Here is a 20520-nt window from a genome sequence, read left to right as displayed (position 1 = left end):
TACAATTTCTCGAAATCTTTGCCTCGTCAAGAGCATTCTAATTTCAGCCATCCAAGATCTTAAATTCAAAATTGATCTTTTTAGTGACCAGTTTTTTTTAGCACTGCCGTTTTTCGTAAATTCAAAATTGATCATATTTTATCTGTTTAGTTTCGGTTAGAGTTAATATTATTCTTCTAAAAATACTCTTGTTTGTATCACCGTGCAGTATTCTTTTGGAGGTTGACAAATCAACCACTTACATTTCATTTTTTATTTTCAAGACTTAGAATCCCATTTCCCAAATAGAGCACCCATCGTCAACAACTAATACTAGATATCACTTATATTTCTCATCTTTCCGATAGTTTGAGATCGGGTTCATCTCAAATGGAAATTGGTCAACATATTTTACCAATCTGTGTTTTGTGAGCGTGTTAAGGTAAAAAGCAGGGTTAAGTGTGAATAACGGTTGAGCTCGGGTGAGCAGTGGTTGGTTTTTTTCGTTTTTTTTCGGTTTTGGTTCGAGCGGGAGCCGAACCAATAAGTGGCGGTTTGACTAAATCATCGGTCGAAGTCGAGCCGATCATTCGGCCGACCGACATGGTTCGGCTCGGTTGAGTTCGGTTGATCGGTTTAACCGAACACAATTTAGAGAAAATGACAAACTAATGTTATTCATTTCATTAGATATACGGAAAATAAAAATTAAGAGTCCATCGTACTTTAACACCATTACATATACGGAAAATAAAAATTAAAAATTCATCGTACTTTTTCACCAATACAAACAAAAAAATAAGTAGAAGTCGGAATGCAAAATCTATATTTTTAAGTTACTAACTAAGAATGAGTTGTGACACATAGAACATTAGTGAAGACTTACCTCTAAAAACCTTTCAATCAAGTTGAATAGCTTGTGGTTGACGAAGCCGCCAACAACAACAACTAGGAAGGAGGACAAATTTAGACTTGGAAGATTTGATTATGATTTTCCTAATTTTTTTTCTTATTAACTTTACAAAATTATTATTCCCTCTTTCTATTCGGTCGGTTCAGTTTGAGCGGTTTTTAGAAATCCAAACCGAAGCCAAACCAAGTCGATTTGGGTTGTTCGATTTTTCGGTCGAACCGAGTCAAACGGTGATCGATTCGGTTCAAAAACCGATCGGTGCAGTTCGACTTGGTTTGATTTGGCCGATTGGTTCGGTTTTTGCTCACCCCTACGGTTGAGTACGTGCCTTAGTGCCTATGTGGTGTATCAATTCCATGGAAGTGGTCAAGCTATGCTTTGACCACAAAAATGTAGAAAAGACGTGGATAACACAAACTAGATCTAAGGATCCTAAACGGGAACCTTTTCCCATCCAACGGTGTAAACTTTGTCACGTGCAATACAAATGTTGAAACTACCATAAAATATCTCTTCTTAATTTGGTCCCTATATCTTCTTCAGAAGACACTCGATAAAATCACACGTGTGGTGCGTCAGATCTGAGCGTACTTATTAAGCAATGGTTTTTAAAATCCAACGGTATAAATTCGTAGTTAAAAGAGAGTCAGGAAACCCTAGGTTCCTGAGAATCTACTTTTATACTAGCTTTTTAGAGAGAGAGAGAGAGAGAAAGTTGAGATATATACTGAAAAGAAAACAGAGTTTTAATAGAAATAGAAACGAGATATATATCCTATAAATAGAAGTCTCTATCAGCAGCCTCAATTTGGTATTCCCTCATCTTCTTCCCTCTGCTATTCTTCTCTCTCTCTCTATTTTCAGTCTAAGTTTGTAGAGCTCTCAATCAATCATGTCGGACGAAGAACATCACTTTGAGTCCAAGGCTGATGCCGGAGCTTCCAAGACTTATCCTCAACAAGCTGGAACCATCCGTAAGAATGGACATATTGTCATTAAAGGAAGAGCTTGCAAGGTTTGTTTTTTTCTTTTTATCTTTTTAGGGTTTTTGATCTTTTAATTACTAGATCTGTATACCTATGTTTTGGTTTAGATTCTTACTTGTTATGTTTTGGTTTATATTGATTTTGATTATAATCAGAGATTAAGAAGTCTATTATTGGTTTTGATTCTAATTAGAGATAAAGCGTTTTCGATCTTGTTATATAGACTTTTTTATGTTTTGCCAAATAGTTTTATAGTGCGAGTTTGTTTCCATATTAATGAACTGATGCTTTCTCGAAACACTAGGGTTTGTAAAAATTGGGCGAAGAACCAAACCTGACAGACTGGGAACTCACCGCTTTTTTGGTTCTACCAAACGGAACCAAATCGATTTGGTTTGACTTCGACTTGAGCCTTTTTGGAATTGCTCAAACTGAAACGATCAATTGTCTGTTATTTATTAGTAGTGTAGAACGAAATTTTAATTAGTATCATAATATTCTTACATAATGAGCTATGTAAAAGTTAATCACAAAATTAAGTTATTTACATATTTTACAACTATGGATTAGCAAAGGAAGTTTGTGAGATTCATGTGATTAGACCAATTATAAGAAGATTTTAACAATTTGAAATAGTAACACTTTTAACTGGTCGGACTTACCAACTGAACTAAGTCAAACCAAATTAGATCATCCAACTTCGTCGGTTAAAGTCTTCATTGGTTTAGCTTCGGTTGAGCCAAAAATGGTCGGCAACCGACCGATGCTCACCCAAAAGGGTGAACATCGCTTGGTTGCCAACCATTTTTGGCTTAACTTAAGTCTATCCAACCAAGACTTCGGCAGAATAGGTTTGATCTAGTTTGTTTGGCTAATCAAGATTTTGGTCGAATTCAGTTTGGCTCGGTTAGAATAGTTGGTATGACTGATCAATAAATATCATTTGTTTTAAAATGGTAATTTTTTTTAAAGTTCATAAGAGGGAAATGTGTTTGCCTATTTCAGTTTCTAGCTAGAAGAGATCGTTACAGTCTTACAGAAAATACTGAATTTTAGAACTTTTAAAAAACTTGATTTCATTCACATGAAACGTATGTTGGTTTACAAATTTTAGAATGTGTTGTTAAGGCGAGCTTGATCTCTTTCGAGATAAGCAGTGCCGATTGGAATATACTTTTGGATCATGCCCATAGGAATTTAAATTGCTGAAATTTCATAGTATGAACTAGTAAATATGGAGTATCAATCAGTTAAGCTGAATCCGAATTAATTAATTTGAAGTTGCACCATGCCACCGTATCGATTTGGCTAGGTTTGGTTCTGCTGGAAAGTGCATTTCAGTTTTGTTGATTTGGTTCGACCTGTTCATTACATTCTTCTCTCCCTACATGATACATATTTGCTTTGTTTTATGAGGCTCTCTGTTTTATTCTATATCTGCTTGTATAGTTGATTAAGTCATTTGAATAGGTTATATAGGTTACTTTTCTCTGGATTTCAACCGTTCTAATAATTGTGTCTTGTTTCTTTTATATAGGTTGTTGAAGTTTCGACCTCCAAGACTGGCAAGCATGGTCACGCCAAGTGTCACTTTGTTGCCATTGACATATTCAATGGAAAGAAGCTCGAAGATATTGTCCCCTCATCCCACAATTGTGATGTATGAACTACACCTTATAACTTCACCATTAATGTTCTTCCATGTTCACAAGTTATGCTATTTACTCTTCCAAGATACTTACTTGAATTTGTACCCCTAAAATCAGGTTCCACATGTTAACCGTACCGACTACCAGCTGATTGATATCTCTGAGGATGGATTTGTAAGTGAAGCCCATTAATTTCCTTAGTTTCTTACATCTCGCTCTTCAAGTTTTCTTTAACAACGTTGTAAATGGTGCAGGTGAGTTTGCTGACTGAAAATGGTGGCACTAAGGATGACTTGAGACTCCCAACTGATGAGAGCCTGCTCACCCAGGTTAGTTGGATGTTCTTCATCTCTTCTAGTTAAACTCTTATTTATAAATAGCCTCAAATCTTAAGCTAATCTTTTGTGGGGTAGTCCTTTTTCCTTCTGCGGATCAATTATGATTTGAACCTGACGTGAAGAATTCAATTTATTACATAAAAATTATGAGTTAATTGTTTATAACTGCTATACCACAGATGTCTTAATGTTATACCAAATACTTGAGCTATACCAATCTACCCGAGTAACTCGAGCATTCGATTGGGATTGAGGGTAGCCTGAGGGCGACCGACATATGCTGAACTCCTAGTTTGTTATTATGTTCAAAACTTTTTAAGCTGTGATTTTAGTTTGAAAAAAATATAAATGCTTTGTAGTTGGTCTGTATTACATATGTCTAGATATATATAAGTTGGTGAAAACTTGGTTGGGTTACTCCCAACTGCTTAGTGTTCATATTTTTAATTTATGAATTACAGATCAAAGATGGTTTTGCTGAGGGAAAAGATCTAGTCGTATCTGTAATGTCAGCAATGGGAGAGGAACAGATCAATGCTCTGAAGGACATTGGTCCCAAGTAATCGGAAGAGTAAGCACGCCTACTACCAAAACTACAACCGGTGCTGGTGCTGCAGCAGCATAATCTTTCTGATTGTAGGCAAGAAAGATATACAATGACACTTAGTTTTGTTATGAAAGCTTTTGAGACACTGGGTTGTATCTTCATCTTTCCTTTTCTTTTTTATGATATGGAACTTCTTGTGCTTCGACTTATGCCATTATTATTATGAATGTTACTTGAGCTTTCAATAACATATCTATTCAATATTCCAAGTGTTGTGTTTATATATCTTCATACAATTAACTGGTTGTTTGTTGTCACTTCTTCCTTCGATTTTCCTCGGTGTGAAACTTAGTATTTGTTTGTTGAATTGGGGTGTCTCGTGTTCTTCTTCGTCTGATAGACTCGGGGATTGGCTGATCCCATTGTCATCTTCTCCATATAGGCTATTACGTTTAGTCAGTGTGGCACGTTACAAACTTGGGAATAATGTTAGTTGAATTGGGGTGTCTCGTGTTCTTCTCCATCTGATAGACTCGGGGATTGGCTGATCCCATTGTCATCTTCTGCATATAGGCTATTACGTTTAGTCGTCAGTGTGGCACGATGAATAGCGTTACAAACTTGGGAATAATGTAACACCGATCCTGCAGAAATATCTTTGACTTTAGATGGAGCTTTGCCCTTCAATCAGTGAAGCAAGGATGCCTGACCTGAAGTAGAAAATTCTCCATTGCTTTCTTAGCAAAGAGTTTTTTTTTTTGAATGGTTCAGCGTGCTTCGAACCGTTGACCTCTGAAGTGGAAGACTATACCTCTTACAACTCCAACTAAGGGTTGTCTACTTATAGTGCCCAAAATTCCCCTTGGAGATAACCCTTTAAACTCCCTCCTGTGGATATATATAGCTACGCGTTTTTTTTTTGTTGAAAGCTACGCTTGAAAACTGGTAAATTATAATAAGTTAATAAAATTTATATAATGAGGAAAAAATCCACTTTTGCTAAGAAATTATGTGTCATTTTTTTCTTCTTAATTAGTAAAATGTATTGTTTCATTGTATTTAATCGATTTTTAGGTTATGTTTTTCGCCAAGTACTTTATACAGTTTCAAAAAAAAAAAAATACTTTATACAATTTCAAAATAACTAATTATTTATTTACGAAAACAAATCATGTTACGTAACTAAACAAAACAAATTAGAGATTTACATTGCTCTCTTACAGAGGCATTAAAGTTGTTCAAAATGGTGTTTAGCTACATCACAATGGCAACGAGGGCCCGCTCTGAGATATCGGAGGCCCGAAGCGAGTTTAAAAAATGTGGCCCCACATGTGTTTCACAATAAAAAAAATCGCGTATTGAAATTTTTACGTTTTCCTTACACTTAATGTCGGATTTAAACATGAAACTTATGCTAATAAATAAGCAGTATGACTCGAACGATCTAATTGAGTTACTTGAAAATCGGCTCGGGTTCAGAGAGTGTCTTAGTCAGTCTTCAGTCGAATTTTCGGTTCAGTAGTTCAATGGGATACTCAGTGTAATTCGTGAGTCAATATCTTAGTCCGCTTCCTTTTTTACTTTAAATAGGAAAAAATAAAATAAAAAAATAGATAAAGAAAGAATTTTTTTTGAAAATCAAGTCACATGATGCTAATTTTTCTCTCCTCTAAATTGACTTTTCCAAAATAAAAAGTAGGAGAACAAACACTTCAAAATTCTTCTTTCTTTTTGGTGGTGTGAAGGTGATAGTATTGGTTGTGGTTTAGTCTGTCTGGAGATTGTCGTGGTAGTGGTGGTGATGGTTTTGGTCCTGGAGGTGTAATAAAGATGGTGGTAGTCGTAGTAGTGGAGGTATAGTGGTGTAGTGCTAGTGGAGGTTAGTAACCTTGGTGGCCGGGATGGTGGTAGAAGTATTGTGGTAATGACGTGTTGTGTATAATACTTCAATATAAAAGAAATGGAGAGATTTGAATTGGAGGATAACAAAATATATCACCTACTGAGAGGGAGTAACAGAGAACAGCGGGAGACAGAAATCAATGGTGCCTCGATATAGTATGAGAAAGAGAGAAAGAGAGATTGACAAGGGTAGTAAAGAACTTTCTTTTGGATCCAAACACGTTAGAACTTATTTAATTGTGGCCCCTTACTTCACAAAGTTGTGAGTCTGGTATCAAATTTTAAAGGCGCTTTAAGCAAAATTTCTCTTAAATGTAGCCCCTAGATCTTGTGGCCCGAAGCGACAGCTTTGTTCGCTTTGGGTCAGGGCCGGCCCTGATGGCAACCCAACCTTCTCTTTGTCTCATACATCACACTCTCTAACTTCCTTCCTAGCAGAGAAACATACAGTAATATGGTCTCAATAGGTGATGAGATTAGTCTCTCTCTAGTTGGCGATGGTATTGGATTTTTTAGAAGAGAAGTAGTTCCTCTTTATTTTTTTTTGTTGAAAGTAGTTCCTCTTTATTGCATAGGCAATCGAAGAACTTGTGGAAGATTGTGCACTATTTCCACTAAAGAAGTATAATAAATATTAATATCACCAAACCCATCTCCTTTTACCCTTTAATGTTCGAAGTCATAACCTAATATTCTCTGTCTAACCAATATTTTAATGTCATTGTGATCGTGGTGAAACTATTTTAGTCTTGTTGAAAATAATAGTATAGGATATAACTAAATTACAAGAGTTTTCATTTTCTATCCATGTTAACATTAAGATTGGGCTAAGCAATGCTCGAAGATTATATGCAAATGCAACAAAATCGTGTATAATTATATAACATGCATTCATTAATCATATACAAGTAGATAGTGGGCTACAAATTTTTGTGTTTTTGTAAGTCGAGTGAGCTAAATGATTCAACTCAAGCAGTTTATATATTACTTACATACTTAATCCTAGTTGCGGACGCCTTGCGCGTCATGTTCTTAAGAATCAAATTTTAAGCAATAATTTGGAATGGTAAGAAATTGATATTTGAGCTAATCTTTTTTAATAAAGAAAAAAATTAGGAAATCCTTTTGAAAGACTATGGTTGGGACTTGGGGTTAGTGGGGTCATTATAGTGGGGAAAAGATAGTGACTTAGGTTGCTTTTTCTTTACTCATTCTTGAGTGGTTTGTTTCCTCAATCCATTAGTCTTCTTCTTTAGGGTTAGTATTTTCTATCCCAATTGTGTGCTTATATACCAACTAGGCAAAAGGATGGATCTATTATCTATATGTTAGGCCAATCTTCTTTTTCATGAATTTAGTTATTAACTCCTAAAAATATTAATTATCGCCATACCCCAATTCATTCTAATTTTTTAATACAACCAAAAGACGATATTTTCAATAAATATCGTAGGTAAAATCAATCAATTCTAAAACGTAATTTCTTGCCCATAATGGTACGTATTCTCAGTCATGTGAAATTTACCAATTTGGGAGTGTCAAATATATTTTAGACTTGAAGAGTTACAGCCTTTTCTTTAATTTTGGAGTTGGAGATGTTTCACCTTTGCGATTTGACGTCTGTTTCACTTAAATGTTTAGACATGCACCTTGCATCCAACAAATAGTGGAAACACATTCACTTTCCTTTCACATGTCAATGGGACAAATAACCGCAAAGGAGTAAGAAACTTGAATATTAGCTGAAAAGATGATGGTTTCTAACATGTATCATTGATCGATAGGAAATGGACTCAAGATAAAAAAAAATATAGAGTTTAGGAATCAAACTTAACAAAAAAAAAATGATAATAAATCTATTTTTCTGAATCCAAGTATTTTCTTCATGCAAATTTACAAATACATCACTAATGTTTTTATTGTTTAGAGATGGTGTATGTATGTGAAAGAACAAATTTGTTTTTACGCGACATAATTTAAGCTGTATGAATTAAACAGTAAAGTGATGAGTTTAAGGTGTTAATCCATAAGTGAGCTCTCTACTATATCTTTTAGAGCAAATCCAATTTTAGGGGGCTGGCCTCCCAGCCCCAAAATATGGTCGTTGGGAGTCCCTAATGCCATATTTGGGGTGGATCTGCCCCACTTCTTTTTATTTTTTTAATTTTTTTTTTAATCTTCTTAAAATGTTTTGAACTTTTTTTATATCTTACTTTTCCTTTTTTTTGTGTTTCTCTTTTTGAAATTCAATATCACATTTTAATTTTTAGTCAAAATCTAATAATTCATAGTCGAAATTTAAAATCAAAATTTCACACACGTACTTCGCGCACGTACATTATTTGGATTTGGAAGCCTGACATTGGAATTGAGACAAAGCCCCGGAACTCCCAAAATTCAGGGGCTCCCAAAATTGGGAGCCCGGACCCCACATTGGACTTGCCCTTAGTACACAAATCTCGTCTCTAAATGATTAATACTAGTTGATGACATAATATCTGAACTTTACCTAAAAATCAAAGTCACAATCAAAATAGGGAGCAGGAAAAGCAATTTAGCAAACTAGGACTTTTTCTCTTTTCTATAACCCAAAGACTACTTTGTATGTATAAGCAATGAACTAATTAAATAGAGAAGTTATTGATGGAGTGTTCGGATTCATGAATCCAAGTAATATTTTTTTGGTTTGTTTGACAACTAACAAGAATGGAGTATGATTTATTATTATTCGAGTATTTCTAAACGCTTCTTTAAAAAAATATTGAAGAAACCTTGTTCATGATTCTCCGAAAGCGTTTTTTCCTCGATAACATTTTTTCCCGAAAAAAAATCAGAAAAAAAGTGATTTTTCTGTAAAAAAACGTTTTTCAAGGAAAAATATGTTTCCGCGAAAAAAAAGTTATTCGGATAAGAATCGGTTTTCGGGTGAAAAAAACAGTTCTCGAAAAAATCAGGTTTTTTGAAAAAAAACGCACGCCTTTCGGAAGAAAAAAAACGATTTTTTGAAGGAAAAAAATGATTTTTGGGAAAAAATAATAATTATTTTACAATAATTTCTTTTTAGAAGGAAATATTTTTTTTGTTGATTTTAAGTTTGAAATCTAGATTTATTAATCTAAAATCCTAACAAATCATAGGGGTGGGATTTTAGTCCAATACAAATTTTGGATTAAGAGTCAACAACCCTTGGTTGGAGTGGTAAGAGGTATAGTCTTCCATCCTAGAGGTCAAAGGTTCTAGACACGATGAACAATTCAAAAAAAAAAAAAATTAGATTAAGAATCCTTATGATTCAAGAGTCTTAGGATTCTTGGTAGATTTATTAATCTAAAATCCTAACAAATCATAGGGGTGGGATTTTAGTCCAATACAAATTTTGGATTAAGAGTCAACAACCCTTGGTTGGAGTGGTAAGAGGTATAGTCTTCCATCCTAGAGGTCAAAGGTTCTAGACACGATGAACAATTCAAAAAAAAAAAAATTAGATTAAGAATCCTTCATGATGTAGAACGTACGTAGTGGATTTGCTCTAACGGCTACTCCTCTCTCTCTTCCTCTTTTGGTACCAAATGTGGACCCATCCATTTCTGGGGTTGGATTCGGTTGAAAAAGGTCGTTACTAAATCCTTGTCATTCTTCCTTTAAAACTCTCTGTTATCACCATCTTCTTCCAACCCAAACACACAACACCAACAACTCATTTACGTTATCACTAATCCTCTCTTTCTCTCTCTAACATATCTTCTTCTTCTTCTTGTTTACCCATCTCTTAATTTCTTCATTTTCTCAGTCTGGGTACCTCTATTTTCTCCAATTCAACCAATACTGGTGATGATCATCATTTCATCTTAACAAATCAGTAATGGGGTGTGTTCCATCAAAGCAAACAATATCAGTCAAGCCTGCTCCTCCTCCATTTGATGAATTACACAAAGAAACATTTAGGTCAAATGCATCTCAAGTTTCAAATTCTTCTATTCCAACCATATTGCCAGAACCAGATAACAACAACAAGAGAATCAGTTTTGGAAATAAATTAGGGGAATCAATGAGAAAGAGTAGTTGTAAAATTGTAGAAGAAAAATCAAGGATGAGTAGTAGTTTCAGATTAGGTAGTAATATGAATAAGTATTTAGAAGGGGAGCAAGTTGCTGCTGGATGGCCTACTTGGCTTAGTGCTGTTGCTGGTGAAGCTATTCATGGATGGATCCCTCTTCGAGCTGATTCTTATGAGAAATTGGACAAGGTATAATCAATCTTGTGCTTTTTTTGATATACAACATCTTTTTCTTTTCTTTTTTTGTCCCCAAAATTTTTTTGCCTTTCAATTTAATTTTAATTTTGAATTCTCTTTTTGTTTTTTTGTTTTTTTTTTGTTAAGGATATCTCTTTTTGTTGATTTAGAGAGGTTTTAAATGCGATCTAGTAAAATAGAAAAGAAAATATAAATGTTTTTTTTTTTTTAGTCATTAAATTCAATATGGTATGGATATATATATAATGAATATAAATAAATGAATTGAATAAGTCCATGAAGGGAACATGTGACCTCCGGGTTTTTGGAGTATATGCACAAACAACTGGTCAACCAATTGTTGGCAATGGGTTTTTGTTAGTTTGCAGAAATTGGGCAGACCTATTTTATCTGTATTAGGCAGTACGGTATTAATTTTATATGTTTTCTTTAATTTGGACTTGCAAAGTTTAATTGATCTGATACTACAATTACCTACTTGACCATTTAATCGTACATTATGAGTCCAAAGTCACTTGAAGGAGCGCCTGGAGCCTGGGCTCACCCATCAGGAACAAAACCTAGACCATGTGGTGGTGCCTGATTGGGGATGATTTACAGTCTGATGGGGGCTTGGTGGTCGCAAATACTGTCAATGAGATACTTATCAAAAATGCTAGTTTCCCTTGACAAGTGACTTCATTAATGACTAGTCGCTTGAAGGAGTGACTTGATTGATGACTTTGAAGCTCATACTGCTTGTTCTTGACCACATACATCCACTCAACTGTTGTTTGAAAATCCTAATGATTTAAAATACATGTTATAGATTGTGCCAGAACGGCTTCTAATGGCATTGATTGTCAAGGGAAAGTAGCTTCCCCTCTTCTTTTCCTTGTAGAGTCAATGATTTCCCTTCTTTTTTTCAACTATGTAGATAGTGAGTTGTCCGATTTTGTGTTGGATTTCGATCACAAACATCTAGTCTTATATCGTGTTAAGGGGTCTAACTTTCTTTCCTCTTTTTTTCCGCTAGTAGTATATATTCGTTCTTCCCTGCAGGTACACATAAATATATCATTGCGACTAACTCATGCCAAGTAATAACTGCATTAACAGATTGGACAAGGAACATATAGCAGCGTGTTTCGAGCACGAGACCTTGACACCGGGAGGATAGTTGCTCTAAAGAAGGTCCGATTTGATAATTTTGAGCCGGAGAGTGTAAGGTTTATGGCACGAGAAATAATGATTCTTCGTAAGTTAGACCATCCTAACATTATGAAGTTAGACGGGTTAATTACCTCCCGATTATCGTCTAGTGTATACCTTGTATTCGAGTACATGGAACATGATCTTGCTGGATTGTCATCTTGTCCTGACATCAAGTTCAACGAATCACAGGTTCGTTCATCATTTCTCTTCTTAAGTGTTCGAGTTTGATTTCTCTTGTTTTTTCTTGATCAATAAGAACAAATCGCTTCTCTATTGTTGCAGGTGAAATGTTATATGCAACAATTACTATCTGCTCTTGAACATTGTCATTCAAGAGGTATAATGCATCGAGATATAAAGGGGTCGAATCTTTTACTTAATAACGAAGGTGTTCTTAAATTGGCTGATTTTGGTTTGGCAAATTTCATTAGTTCTGGAAATAAACAACCGTTAACTAGTCGTGTTGTCACTCTATGGTATCGACCTCCCGAACTTTTACTTGGATCCACAAATTATGGGCAATCTGTCGATTTATGGAGTGTTGGTTGTGTATTTGCTGAACTTCTTCTCAGGAAGCCTTTACTGAAAGGTCGAACAGAGGTAACCCGAATTTGGTTTGAACTTCAGGCATACGATCTTACATGTATTTTCAAGATTTTTCATACCCATATGTGTTTGTATTCAGGTTGAACAATTACACAAAATCTTCAAGCTTTGTGGTTCACCACCAGATGAGTACTGGAAAAAGTTTAAACTTCCTCAAGCAACTATATTCAAACCCCAACATTCTAGTGAGAGTTGTCTATCTGTTACATGTAAAGATATCTCACCAAGTGCTTTAAATCTTATACAAACTTTTCTCTCTATCGAACCTTATAAGCGTGGTACAGCCTCTTCCGCTCTCAAATCCAAGGTAAGTCATCAACGAAAACCATTCTATATATATATATATATATATATATATATATATATATATATATATTCTCGTATAATGGTGGTTGTGATTTATTTCAGTATTTCGCGACGAAACCTTATGCTTGTCATCCATCAAGCTTGCCGAAGTACCCGCCTAATAAGGAGATCGATGCTAGGAGTCGTGAGGAGGCCCGAAGGTAAGTAGTTTCAGTAAATGTTCAGGTTTCGTAGTCTCCTACTTAAAGTGTCTTAGCATTTGGAACGATCGAGTGAAAATGCTAGTAAGGTTCTCTATTATGAGGGAAGCTCTTTTCATTTTCGCAACCACGAAAACCTTGAAAACTTGTCAGAGCCAAATCAATAGGGCCTTCTATATATAAACCAGGACGGATTGTCCGTTCCTTAAGCATGACTAGAATCAGCCTTTGTTGCAACTTAATTGAAGTGTAACTAAATATTCAGGAAAAAGTTAATTGGGAGAGCACGTAGAACTGAAACGACACGAAGACGTGTGAGAGTTTATAATGTTCTGCCTGAACCAACTGTTCCCATTAGATTTGCTGCACCAACTGAGGTATATCCTCTCTCTCTCTTCTCTCTCTCTCGCTCTTTGTCCACATTTTTAACATTTATTAAGGAAATTTGGCAGCTGATTCTTACACGATAACACCAAACTTTCATGTCGAGGCACTTGTTTATGATGCATCCTTCTCTTGGACATATAACTGCCGAATATTAGAACAATGGATGCAACTTAGACTTAAATTCATGGACGGTTAACTTCAACCCCTCCAATTGAAACGAATTGATGTATTTTGTACTATAATTATAAAGAGCTAAAGTTTCGTTTAGGCCATCTAATATGCAAACCACTAGTTAGATATATATTCAAAAATCTCTTCCCATTGCCAGAAGCCTCAACAACAACAACTAGTTACCCCACAAATCTATTACGAATTCTTGAATCATCCCATTGATATTATTAAAATAAAAATTCCATGGTGTTGCAGGTTAGTACTCAACGCGCTCGTAAAACGGGGAATAGTTTTGGGCACTTGCCTAAAGAAGACGAACTACCCCATGTACAGAAACCAAATCAAGAAAATCTATTTATGTCAGGCCCTTTGCAAGCAACAACAACATCAAATAGTTTTTCATGGGCAAGAAATCAAAAAAAGAATCAAACACACGATAATAATGATGATTCAAGAGTTGGAGTTGGAATTGATCCAACTAGTGTTCTACAAGCAAGAACTTCTTCAGAACTAAGTGGTCAAGAAATGGGGGCTTGGGTTGTTGGATCTTATCAAGTCGATTCAGGCGGATATGATTTGTATACCAAGAGTGAAATGCAGAAACATTGGAGCAAGTTTGAGAGACTAGATTCTTTTGATGATTCTAAGGCATTTCATTCTCAAGGACTTTCAGCTGCACTTTACCCTGCTAAGAAACGTATTGTGGTAAGACCATTACAACTTTTCCTCTCTAACATTGTAAACACTTTAATCATTTTCTTCTCTGAATCCTTATCGGACACATAAGACACATACTCCGGCCAAGATACGTGTAGAGAACATCACGGCTCATCTTGAACCCCTGACCCTGAGGTTAGAAACAAAGTTTTTTACCACTCTAGGCTAAAGTCTTCAGAAAAACGTTAGGCAGTAGTTTTTATTTTTCTCATTATCTGAATTTGACTCTAGTCTGAATCTGAATCGTCATACTCAAATAAACAAAAAATCAGCCATATGGTGATGGATGGCGGTGGCTATGTTTTGGTTTCTTTGGTTGGTGATGATGTTTCATTAGTTGTGGTGGTGATAATTTGGTGGAATCTGTGTTTCCCTTGGAAACCTAATTCCTAACAATTCTACATTGTTAGGCAAGATTGACATGAAAACTGAAACCCTAGAAAATTTCCTAATTTCATTTCCTTTATCCAAACAATTTACAATGTATTTGTATGTATAGTTTGGGTAAATACAATTTTAAACCATCTAATTTTATTGGGTATTTTCAGGATGAAGAGAGAGTAGAATTCTCAGGGCCAATGTTGCCTCCACAGTCATATCAAGTTGATGAACTCTTGCACCACAACAAAACCCTTCATATCCATCCTACCCTCCATTATCATCATCATTCTTCTCACACAGGTAACCCTAAAAACTTCAACTTTCTTTTAAATCTTGATCCAATTTCCAACTTCCCAATCACCATTATCATCTGAAACTAATATTTGCAGGGAGAAAACATCAACGCCACCATTAGCTTCATAAACTTCTTCATCTGTGAAAGGAATCAATCTGCAATCAAAGATCAACCAAGAACAAAATTTAAGGAGATCAAAAAGGGGATCTTTAAACTAGGTTGTGTTAGTCAGAAGTGTGTAAATCCCACTGTAAATAAACAATCTTTTTTTCATATATATAGATACCTTCATGTGTGGTTAGAAACTAGTATAAAGAAAAGCTTTGATAAAAATGATCTGAAACACTAGGGTTTTCAATCTTGTTCACAGAAAAGAGGGTTTGAAGAGAAAAATGTAGGGAGATTCTTCCCGCTGAGAGTGCTAAAACTGAAGCAATAAAGCGAGAAGAATGAATTCCCAATTGATAATGTGCGCCTATCGCACGATTTCAGAAGAAATCGTACGCCACGATTTAACCTCTCCCGTGGAATACCACGCCCCTCCATTTCTTAAGGAGGAAGCGCTCGGCCTAAGGCGATGTGTTTCATTTCCCTTCCTTTCATCATTTATAGGTGAACCCTAGCGTTCTCATTCTCAAATTTGCCCCATAGAGCAACCCCAAATTTGGGAGCCCAGCCCGGCTCTAGGGTCGAATGGAGGCCCTTCCTCCCTATATAGATATTGGGCCTCAGAGCAAGTCCAAACAGGGACTGTCTCAGGCCCTTAAAACCACTTTTTCACCCAAATTTTACAGCCTCAGTTCAGTCCCTAAAATTCAGCTCCAACCCTAGCCTCTCTTGGAGCCCTAAAATTTGAATTTGAGTTTTGAATTTATCTTTATTCTATCCTTCCAACCACCATATTAAATTCTTCATCAACTTTTTTTATCTATAAATACAACTCTCTTTCTCTACAAACTCAAATCAATTTCATCTTCTTCTTTCTCTACAAACTTATTAAACTCTCTTCCTATACCCATTATCTTTTCTACAATGCAAAACAATTTTTTTAATGAACATGATGCTTGGAGAAGATGCATGGGCTGCAGAAAGAGATGATGATGATCTCAGAATGTTAGAAAAAATGGAAAAGAATGCTAAACGAAAACGTTCTCGTCATGTTGGTTCTGTTTCGAGTCACCAAACGATAGATCGTAATAGACAACTCGGTCATGAAATCATTATGAGAGACTATTTCAATGAAACTCGAACGTATGATGATACAAAGTTTCGCGCACGCTACAGGATGAATCGTGATTTATTTTTGCGTATTCTCAATGTTGTAAGGGAATACAATCCCAAAATTTTTCGAAAGAATGGATGCGTTGGGTCAAAAGGGATTGTCACCTCACCAAAAAATTACATCTGTGATGAGGATGCTTGCATATGGAGGTCCGGTCGATTCACAACACGAATATTGTCGAATTGGTAAGTCTGTTGTCATTGTATCTTTACGAGAATTTGTAATAGGAGACATCCATGTCTTCGACCCTGGATACTTGAGGGATCCGAATGAATCCGACATATTTAGACTCCTAGCACTTGGTGAATCGCAAGGATTTCCTAGAATGTTAGGGAGTATTGATTGTATGCATTGCGAATGGAGTAAATGCCTTGCGACATGGCATGAAACCTATACTAGCCATGTCAAAGCCCCAACTATCATCCCAGAAGCAGTTGCATCTTCAGATCTCCATTTATGGCATGCATTTTTTGGGATGCCTAGATCATGCAATGACATTAATGTTCTTAAGCGTTCATCGGTTTTTGACAAATTGGTAATGGGTGAGAGTCCCCTGGCTAATTATGTAATTAATGGCACATAATATGATACGGGTTATTATCTTGCGGATGAGATATACCCTTCATGGAGTACCTTAGTCAAAACTATTTCTAATCCATGTGGCTCGAAAGAAGCATACTTTGCCAAAAGACAAAAGTCGGTTCGAAAAGATGTTGAACGAGTTTTTGGTGTACTGCAAGCTCGATGGGGAATTATTCGAGGTCCGTCACGTTGGTGGGATATAAACGCAATGAGTGATATCATGAAGGCGTGTATCATAATTAATGCATAACATGATTATTGAAGACGAAGGACCAAATGCTACAACCATTGTCGATGCATGTGAAATGGGTCTGGTACATCGCGGAGAATCTTTACCGAACGAATTGCTTGACTGTATTGGTCGAATAAGAAGCCATGACAATATGACATCCATACCTGATTGAAGGCAGATCTTGTTGAACATGTGTCGAATACGAGGTCTAACGACAATGAATAGACGCATTTCAAGTTTTTTATCAATGTAATGCATTTTAAGTTTTTTAATTAATGAGTTTTTTTTAATAAAAAAAATTGGACTGTTGGATGTGATCACCCAAAATGGCCGTTGAGAGCTCCCCAACAGTCATGTTAGGGAGTTCAGCGGACCCTTAATTAAGAGTCGACTGGGGTTGGACCAGGGGGTCCTTAATTTGAACTAAGAGCCCCTGGTCGGACTTGCTGTCAACTACTAGTTTAGTGGATGTGTATCTTGTGTTTGAAAGGGATTTAGGCCTCGTTTAGGAACGCTTAAAATAAGCTAAAAGGCAGCGTTTAGCTTATTTTAAGCGCTTTTTCGTTTTTTTGCACGTTTGGGTAAAAAAAGCTGTAGTTTTTTTTAAGCCCGAAAAGCTCGATTTCCCGATTTCTGGCTTCTGCTTTTCCGGAAAGCAACACGGTCTTTTCACGGTGATTAAAAAAAATTTATTGTCTTTCTCTATCTTGCACGCATGTTTCCCTTCTTCTTCTTTTAGGGTTTTTGGATTCCAAGATTTCAGAGAAACCAAATAATCAATCTTGCCATATCCTTCCTGGTCAACATCATTCTGGTTAGTGCAACCCAATTATTTTTTTTGCATAAATTGTTTGTTAGATATTATGTTCAACTAAAAAAACTTGATTCTTGAGTTCTTGATGAATAAGATGGTTGTATTCAATGTCTATTGTCTAGTTTGATTTCAACTCTCTCTCTATAAAGAAGATTCAATATCATGATCTTGTTTTCTTCTTTGATTTGTTTCTTAGATATTATATGTTCAACTAAAAGAACTTGATTCTTGAGTTCTTGATGAATAAGATGGTTGTATTCAATGTCTAATCTTTATTTTAATTTCAACTCTCTCTCTCTCTAGAAAGAAGATTCAATATCAATTGTTTGTGATATGAATTTTCTCTACAAACCTTAGCTAAAGTGAGAGCTAACATAATTGAATTTATAAGAAATCATGTAGAACACCTCATCAGCCTTGGGTAAAGGTGTTTTAATTTAGTAGTGATCTAGCTTTTATTGTAATTTAGGGTTTATATTGGATTTTGGTTGGAAGAGAGTTTGTTTTGTAACCTGGCTTCTCACAAATTATCTCCCGGAAACTGCCTCCTTGGACGTGGCTATAATGATAAAATTTATATTATATATTTGAGTACTAATTTAATAGGTTAAAATCAATTTTTATGAAGTAGATGCAAATGGGTGATGGACTGGGAATTTATTGAAAGTCTTTAACATCCCACTTGTGTTGTAGATTGTGTTGGTATTTTATTAATTTTTTAATTAATTTTTAACTAAAGATGTCGGGAACCAACACTCAAACTTGTGCACATTGGACTTCTGAGTATCATAAGAAATTTGTGTATGGATGAAGTACAAAAGGGTAATAGACCAGGGACTACCTTGAATAGGGAAGGGTATAAAAATTTGTGTGCAAATTTTTTCAACTCGACGAAAAAAGCATATGACAAGAAGAAGATGAAGAGTCACTGCGATTCAACTAAAGAAAATTGGAAAGCATGACATAAATTAATTAACAACACAGGTTCGGGTTGGGATCCGATTGCTGTAACATTGACTGCTTCAGATGAGTTTTGGAACGATCGTCTGGAGCTTCAAAGATTACCAATTCTATGGAAAAATTGATAGATGCAGTGGAGAATAGAACAAAGAGTATTGAAAAGGTATATAGCATTAAAGAGTGCATTGAAGCTCTAGGTATAATGGCAGATGTAATACCAGTAGGAAGCGAACTTTACTATGCTTCCATTGACAACTTCATGAACAAAGATGTGAGAGAGGTTTTTATGTCTCTACCAGCTGAAGTTCGTTTTGAATGGCTACAAAGGAAAAATAATAGTTTATAGTTAATAATTTAGATTAGCTATATTGATTTGTTTTTTATTATTAGACCTGAACACTTAAGGTAATATTTTCAATTTTTTATTAGGTTATTTGTTTATGATAAACTATTATGGTTTAATTTATGATAAATGGAAAATTATTAAATAAATTGTGTTTTTCTTATATGTGGTTGTTTATATAATCATATGATAATTTGCTTTGAACAGTTATAATGGATTCAGATGAAGAAGATGTTATAATTCTTATAACTTACACCAATGCAAAATATTATTGTGAGAATTATGTTATCAAGAATCCAGTTAGAGAATCTGTTTTAAACGGCAATGCGTTTGTACTCGAGCTTTTACATGGACATCCTCAACCATGTCGTGATTTATTGCGGATGGACCAACATGTTTTTCTAAAATTATGTCATACAATGAGAGAACAAGGCTTGTTGAAGAACACAAGGACTGTGTCTATTGAAGAACAAATGGCAATTTTTCTTAGGACTATTGGTCATAATGAAAGAAATGTTATGATGTGTGATCGTTTCCAATACTCTGGAGAAACTATCAGCCGCCATTTCAATTCGACATTACAAGCTATGACGAAATTTTCTACTTCAATTATCAAACCTCCAGAAACTACTGCAGTTTCATCCCATATCCGGCATAACACGAAGTATTAGCCATTTTTCAAGGTAATTATTCATTGAAGTTTTTGATAAAATTCAGGTATATACTAGGTTGTTTATGATAACTTTTTTACTTATAGGATTGCATCGGGGCAATTGACGGTACGCATATCAGTGCACATATTCCAACGACGAAACAAGTACCATTTAGAGGGCGTAAAAGTATATGTACCCAAAACGTGATGGTTGCATGCTCATTTGACATGACATTCACTTTCGTAATCGCCGGATGGGAAGGTACCGCTAATGATTGGAAAATTTTATGAAACAATTAATAATCCGTTAATGAATTTTCCTCATCCACCACAAAGTAATTTATTCAACTGTGCAACATTTTACACATGATATTTATGATTTACACTTAAAATACGTCTCACATTTTATCTCAGGTAAATACTATGTTGTTGATGCTGGGTACCCAAACATGAACGGCTATTTGGCTCCGTATCGCGGCGTAAGATACCATCTCCCTGGTTTTCGTCGTAGTGGTCAAGCAAGAACACGAAAAGAAATGTTTAATCATCGGCATTCGTCACTACGAAGTGTTATAGAGCGGTGTTTTGGTGTAATAAAAGCAAGATTTCCATTCTTAAATGTATGCCAACGTATCCATATGCAACACAAGTATTAATAGTTGTAGCATGTATGTCGGTCCACAACTTCATACGCAAAGAAACGATTGCAGATTGGTTAATGGAAGAATATGATAACGATGAAGTCAGAGTTGATTATGATAATGGAGAAGAGCGTGAAGAAAGCTACAACGAAATGGGACCACAAATTATCAATCAACAACAAGTACAA

At 35.4% G+C, this 20520-nt stretch overlaps 3 protein-coding genes across 4 annotated transcripts; all 3 read left to right on the top strand.

Annotated features, from left to right (window-relative positions):
* Nucleotides 1-1453: 1453 nt before the first annotated feature.
* On the top strand, nt 1454-4675 carry LOC147566171 (eukaryotic translation initiation factor 5A-2). The gene is made up of 5 exons (XM_086652667.1): nt 1454-1907; nt 3416-3538; nt 3645-3701; nt 3782-3856; nt 4327-4675. Exons 1-5 carry the CDS (start codon nt 1785-1787, stop codon nt 4426-4428), a joined length of 480 nt encoding a protein of 159 aa, XP_086508793.1. The 5' UTR covers nt 1454-1784; the 3' UTR covers nt 4429-4675.
* A 5234-nt stretch (nt 4676-9909) lies between these two features.
* On the top strand, nt 9910-15159 carry LOC147566170 (protein IMPAIRED IN BABA-INDUCED STERILITY 1-like). Of its 2 annotated transcripts, XM_086652666.1 has the most exons (9): nt 9910-10560; nt 11668-11952; nt 12046-12363; nt 12449-12676; nt 12778-12875; nt 13141-13252; nt 13689-14138; nt 14699-14831; nt 14921-15159. In XM_086652666.1, exons 1-9 carry the CDS (start codon nt 10177-10179, stop codon nt 14944-14946), a joined length of 2034 nt encoding a protein of 677 aa, XP_086508792.1. In that variant the 5' UTR covers nt 9910-10176; the 3' UTR covers nt 14947-15159. The 2 variants fall into 2 exon arrangements, with proteins under 2 accessions (XP_086508792.1, XP_086508791.1); XM_086652665.1 differs by having other exon boundaries at nt 14699-14997.
* A 1022-nt stretch (nt 15160-16181) lies between these two features.
* LOC147566169 (uncharacterized) lies at nt 16182-16691 on the top strand. The gene has a single exon (XM_086653683.1). The coding sequence runs from the start codon at nt 16182-16184 to the stop codon at nt 16689-16691; it is 510 nt and encodes a 169-aa protein (XP_086509809.1).
* Nucleotides 16692-20520: the final 3829 nt, after the last annotated feature.

This window comes from Eschscholzia californica, unplaced genomic scaffold, assembly GCF_041429995.1.
Source record: "Eschscholzia californica isolate CP2 unplaced genomic scaffold, dmEscCali1.0.p SCAF_1, whole genome shotgun sequence".
Taxonomy (NCBI): Eukaryota; Viridiplantae; Streptophyta; class Magnoliopsida; order Ranunculales; family Papaveraceae; genus Eschscholzia; species Eschscholzia californica.
The sequence above is the reverse complement of the archived record's forward strand: the minus strand, read 5'-3'. Positions and strand labels throughout refer to the sequence as shown.

What these genes read in the sequence shown, in the direction of transcription:
- LOC147566171 (XM_086652667.1), top strand. Translation starts at nt 1,785, where the DNA reads ATGTCGGACGAAGAACATCACTTTGAGTCCAAGGCTGATGCCGGAGCT. An exon ending in TTAAAGGAAGAGCTTGCAAG is followed by an intron (nt 1,908 to 3,415) that starts GTTTGTTTTTTT and finishes TCTTTTATATAG; the next exon opens with GTTGTTGAAGTTTCGACCTC. An exon ending in CCTCATCCCACAATTGTGAT is followed by an intron (nt 3,539 to 3,644) that starts GTATGAACTACA and finishes CCCTAAAATCAG; the next exon opens with GTTCCACATGTTAACCGTAC.
- LOC147566170 (XM_086652665.1), top strand. Translation starts at nt 10,177, where the DNA reads ATGGGGTGTGTTCCATCAAAGCAAACAATATCAGTCAAGCCTGCTCCT. An exon ending in TCAAGTTCAACGAATCACAG is followed by an intron (nt 11,953 to 12,045) that starts GTTCGTTCATCA and finishes CTATTGTTGCAG; the next exon opens with GTGAAATGTTATATGCAACA. An exon ending in CTTCCGCTCTCAAATCCAAG is followed by an intron (nt 12,677 to 12,777) that starts GTAAGTCATCAA and finishes GATTTATTTCAG; the next exon opens with TATTTCGCGACGAAACCTTA.
- LOC147566169 (XM_086653683.1), top strand. Translation starts at nt 16,182, where the DNA reads ATGGATGCGTTGGGTCAAAAGGGATTGTCACCTCACCAAAAAATTACA.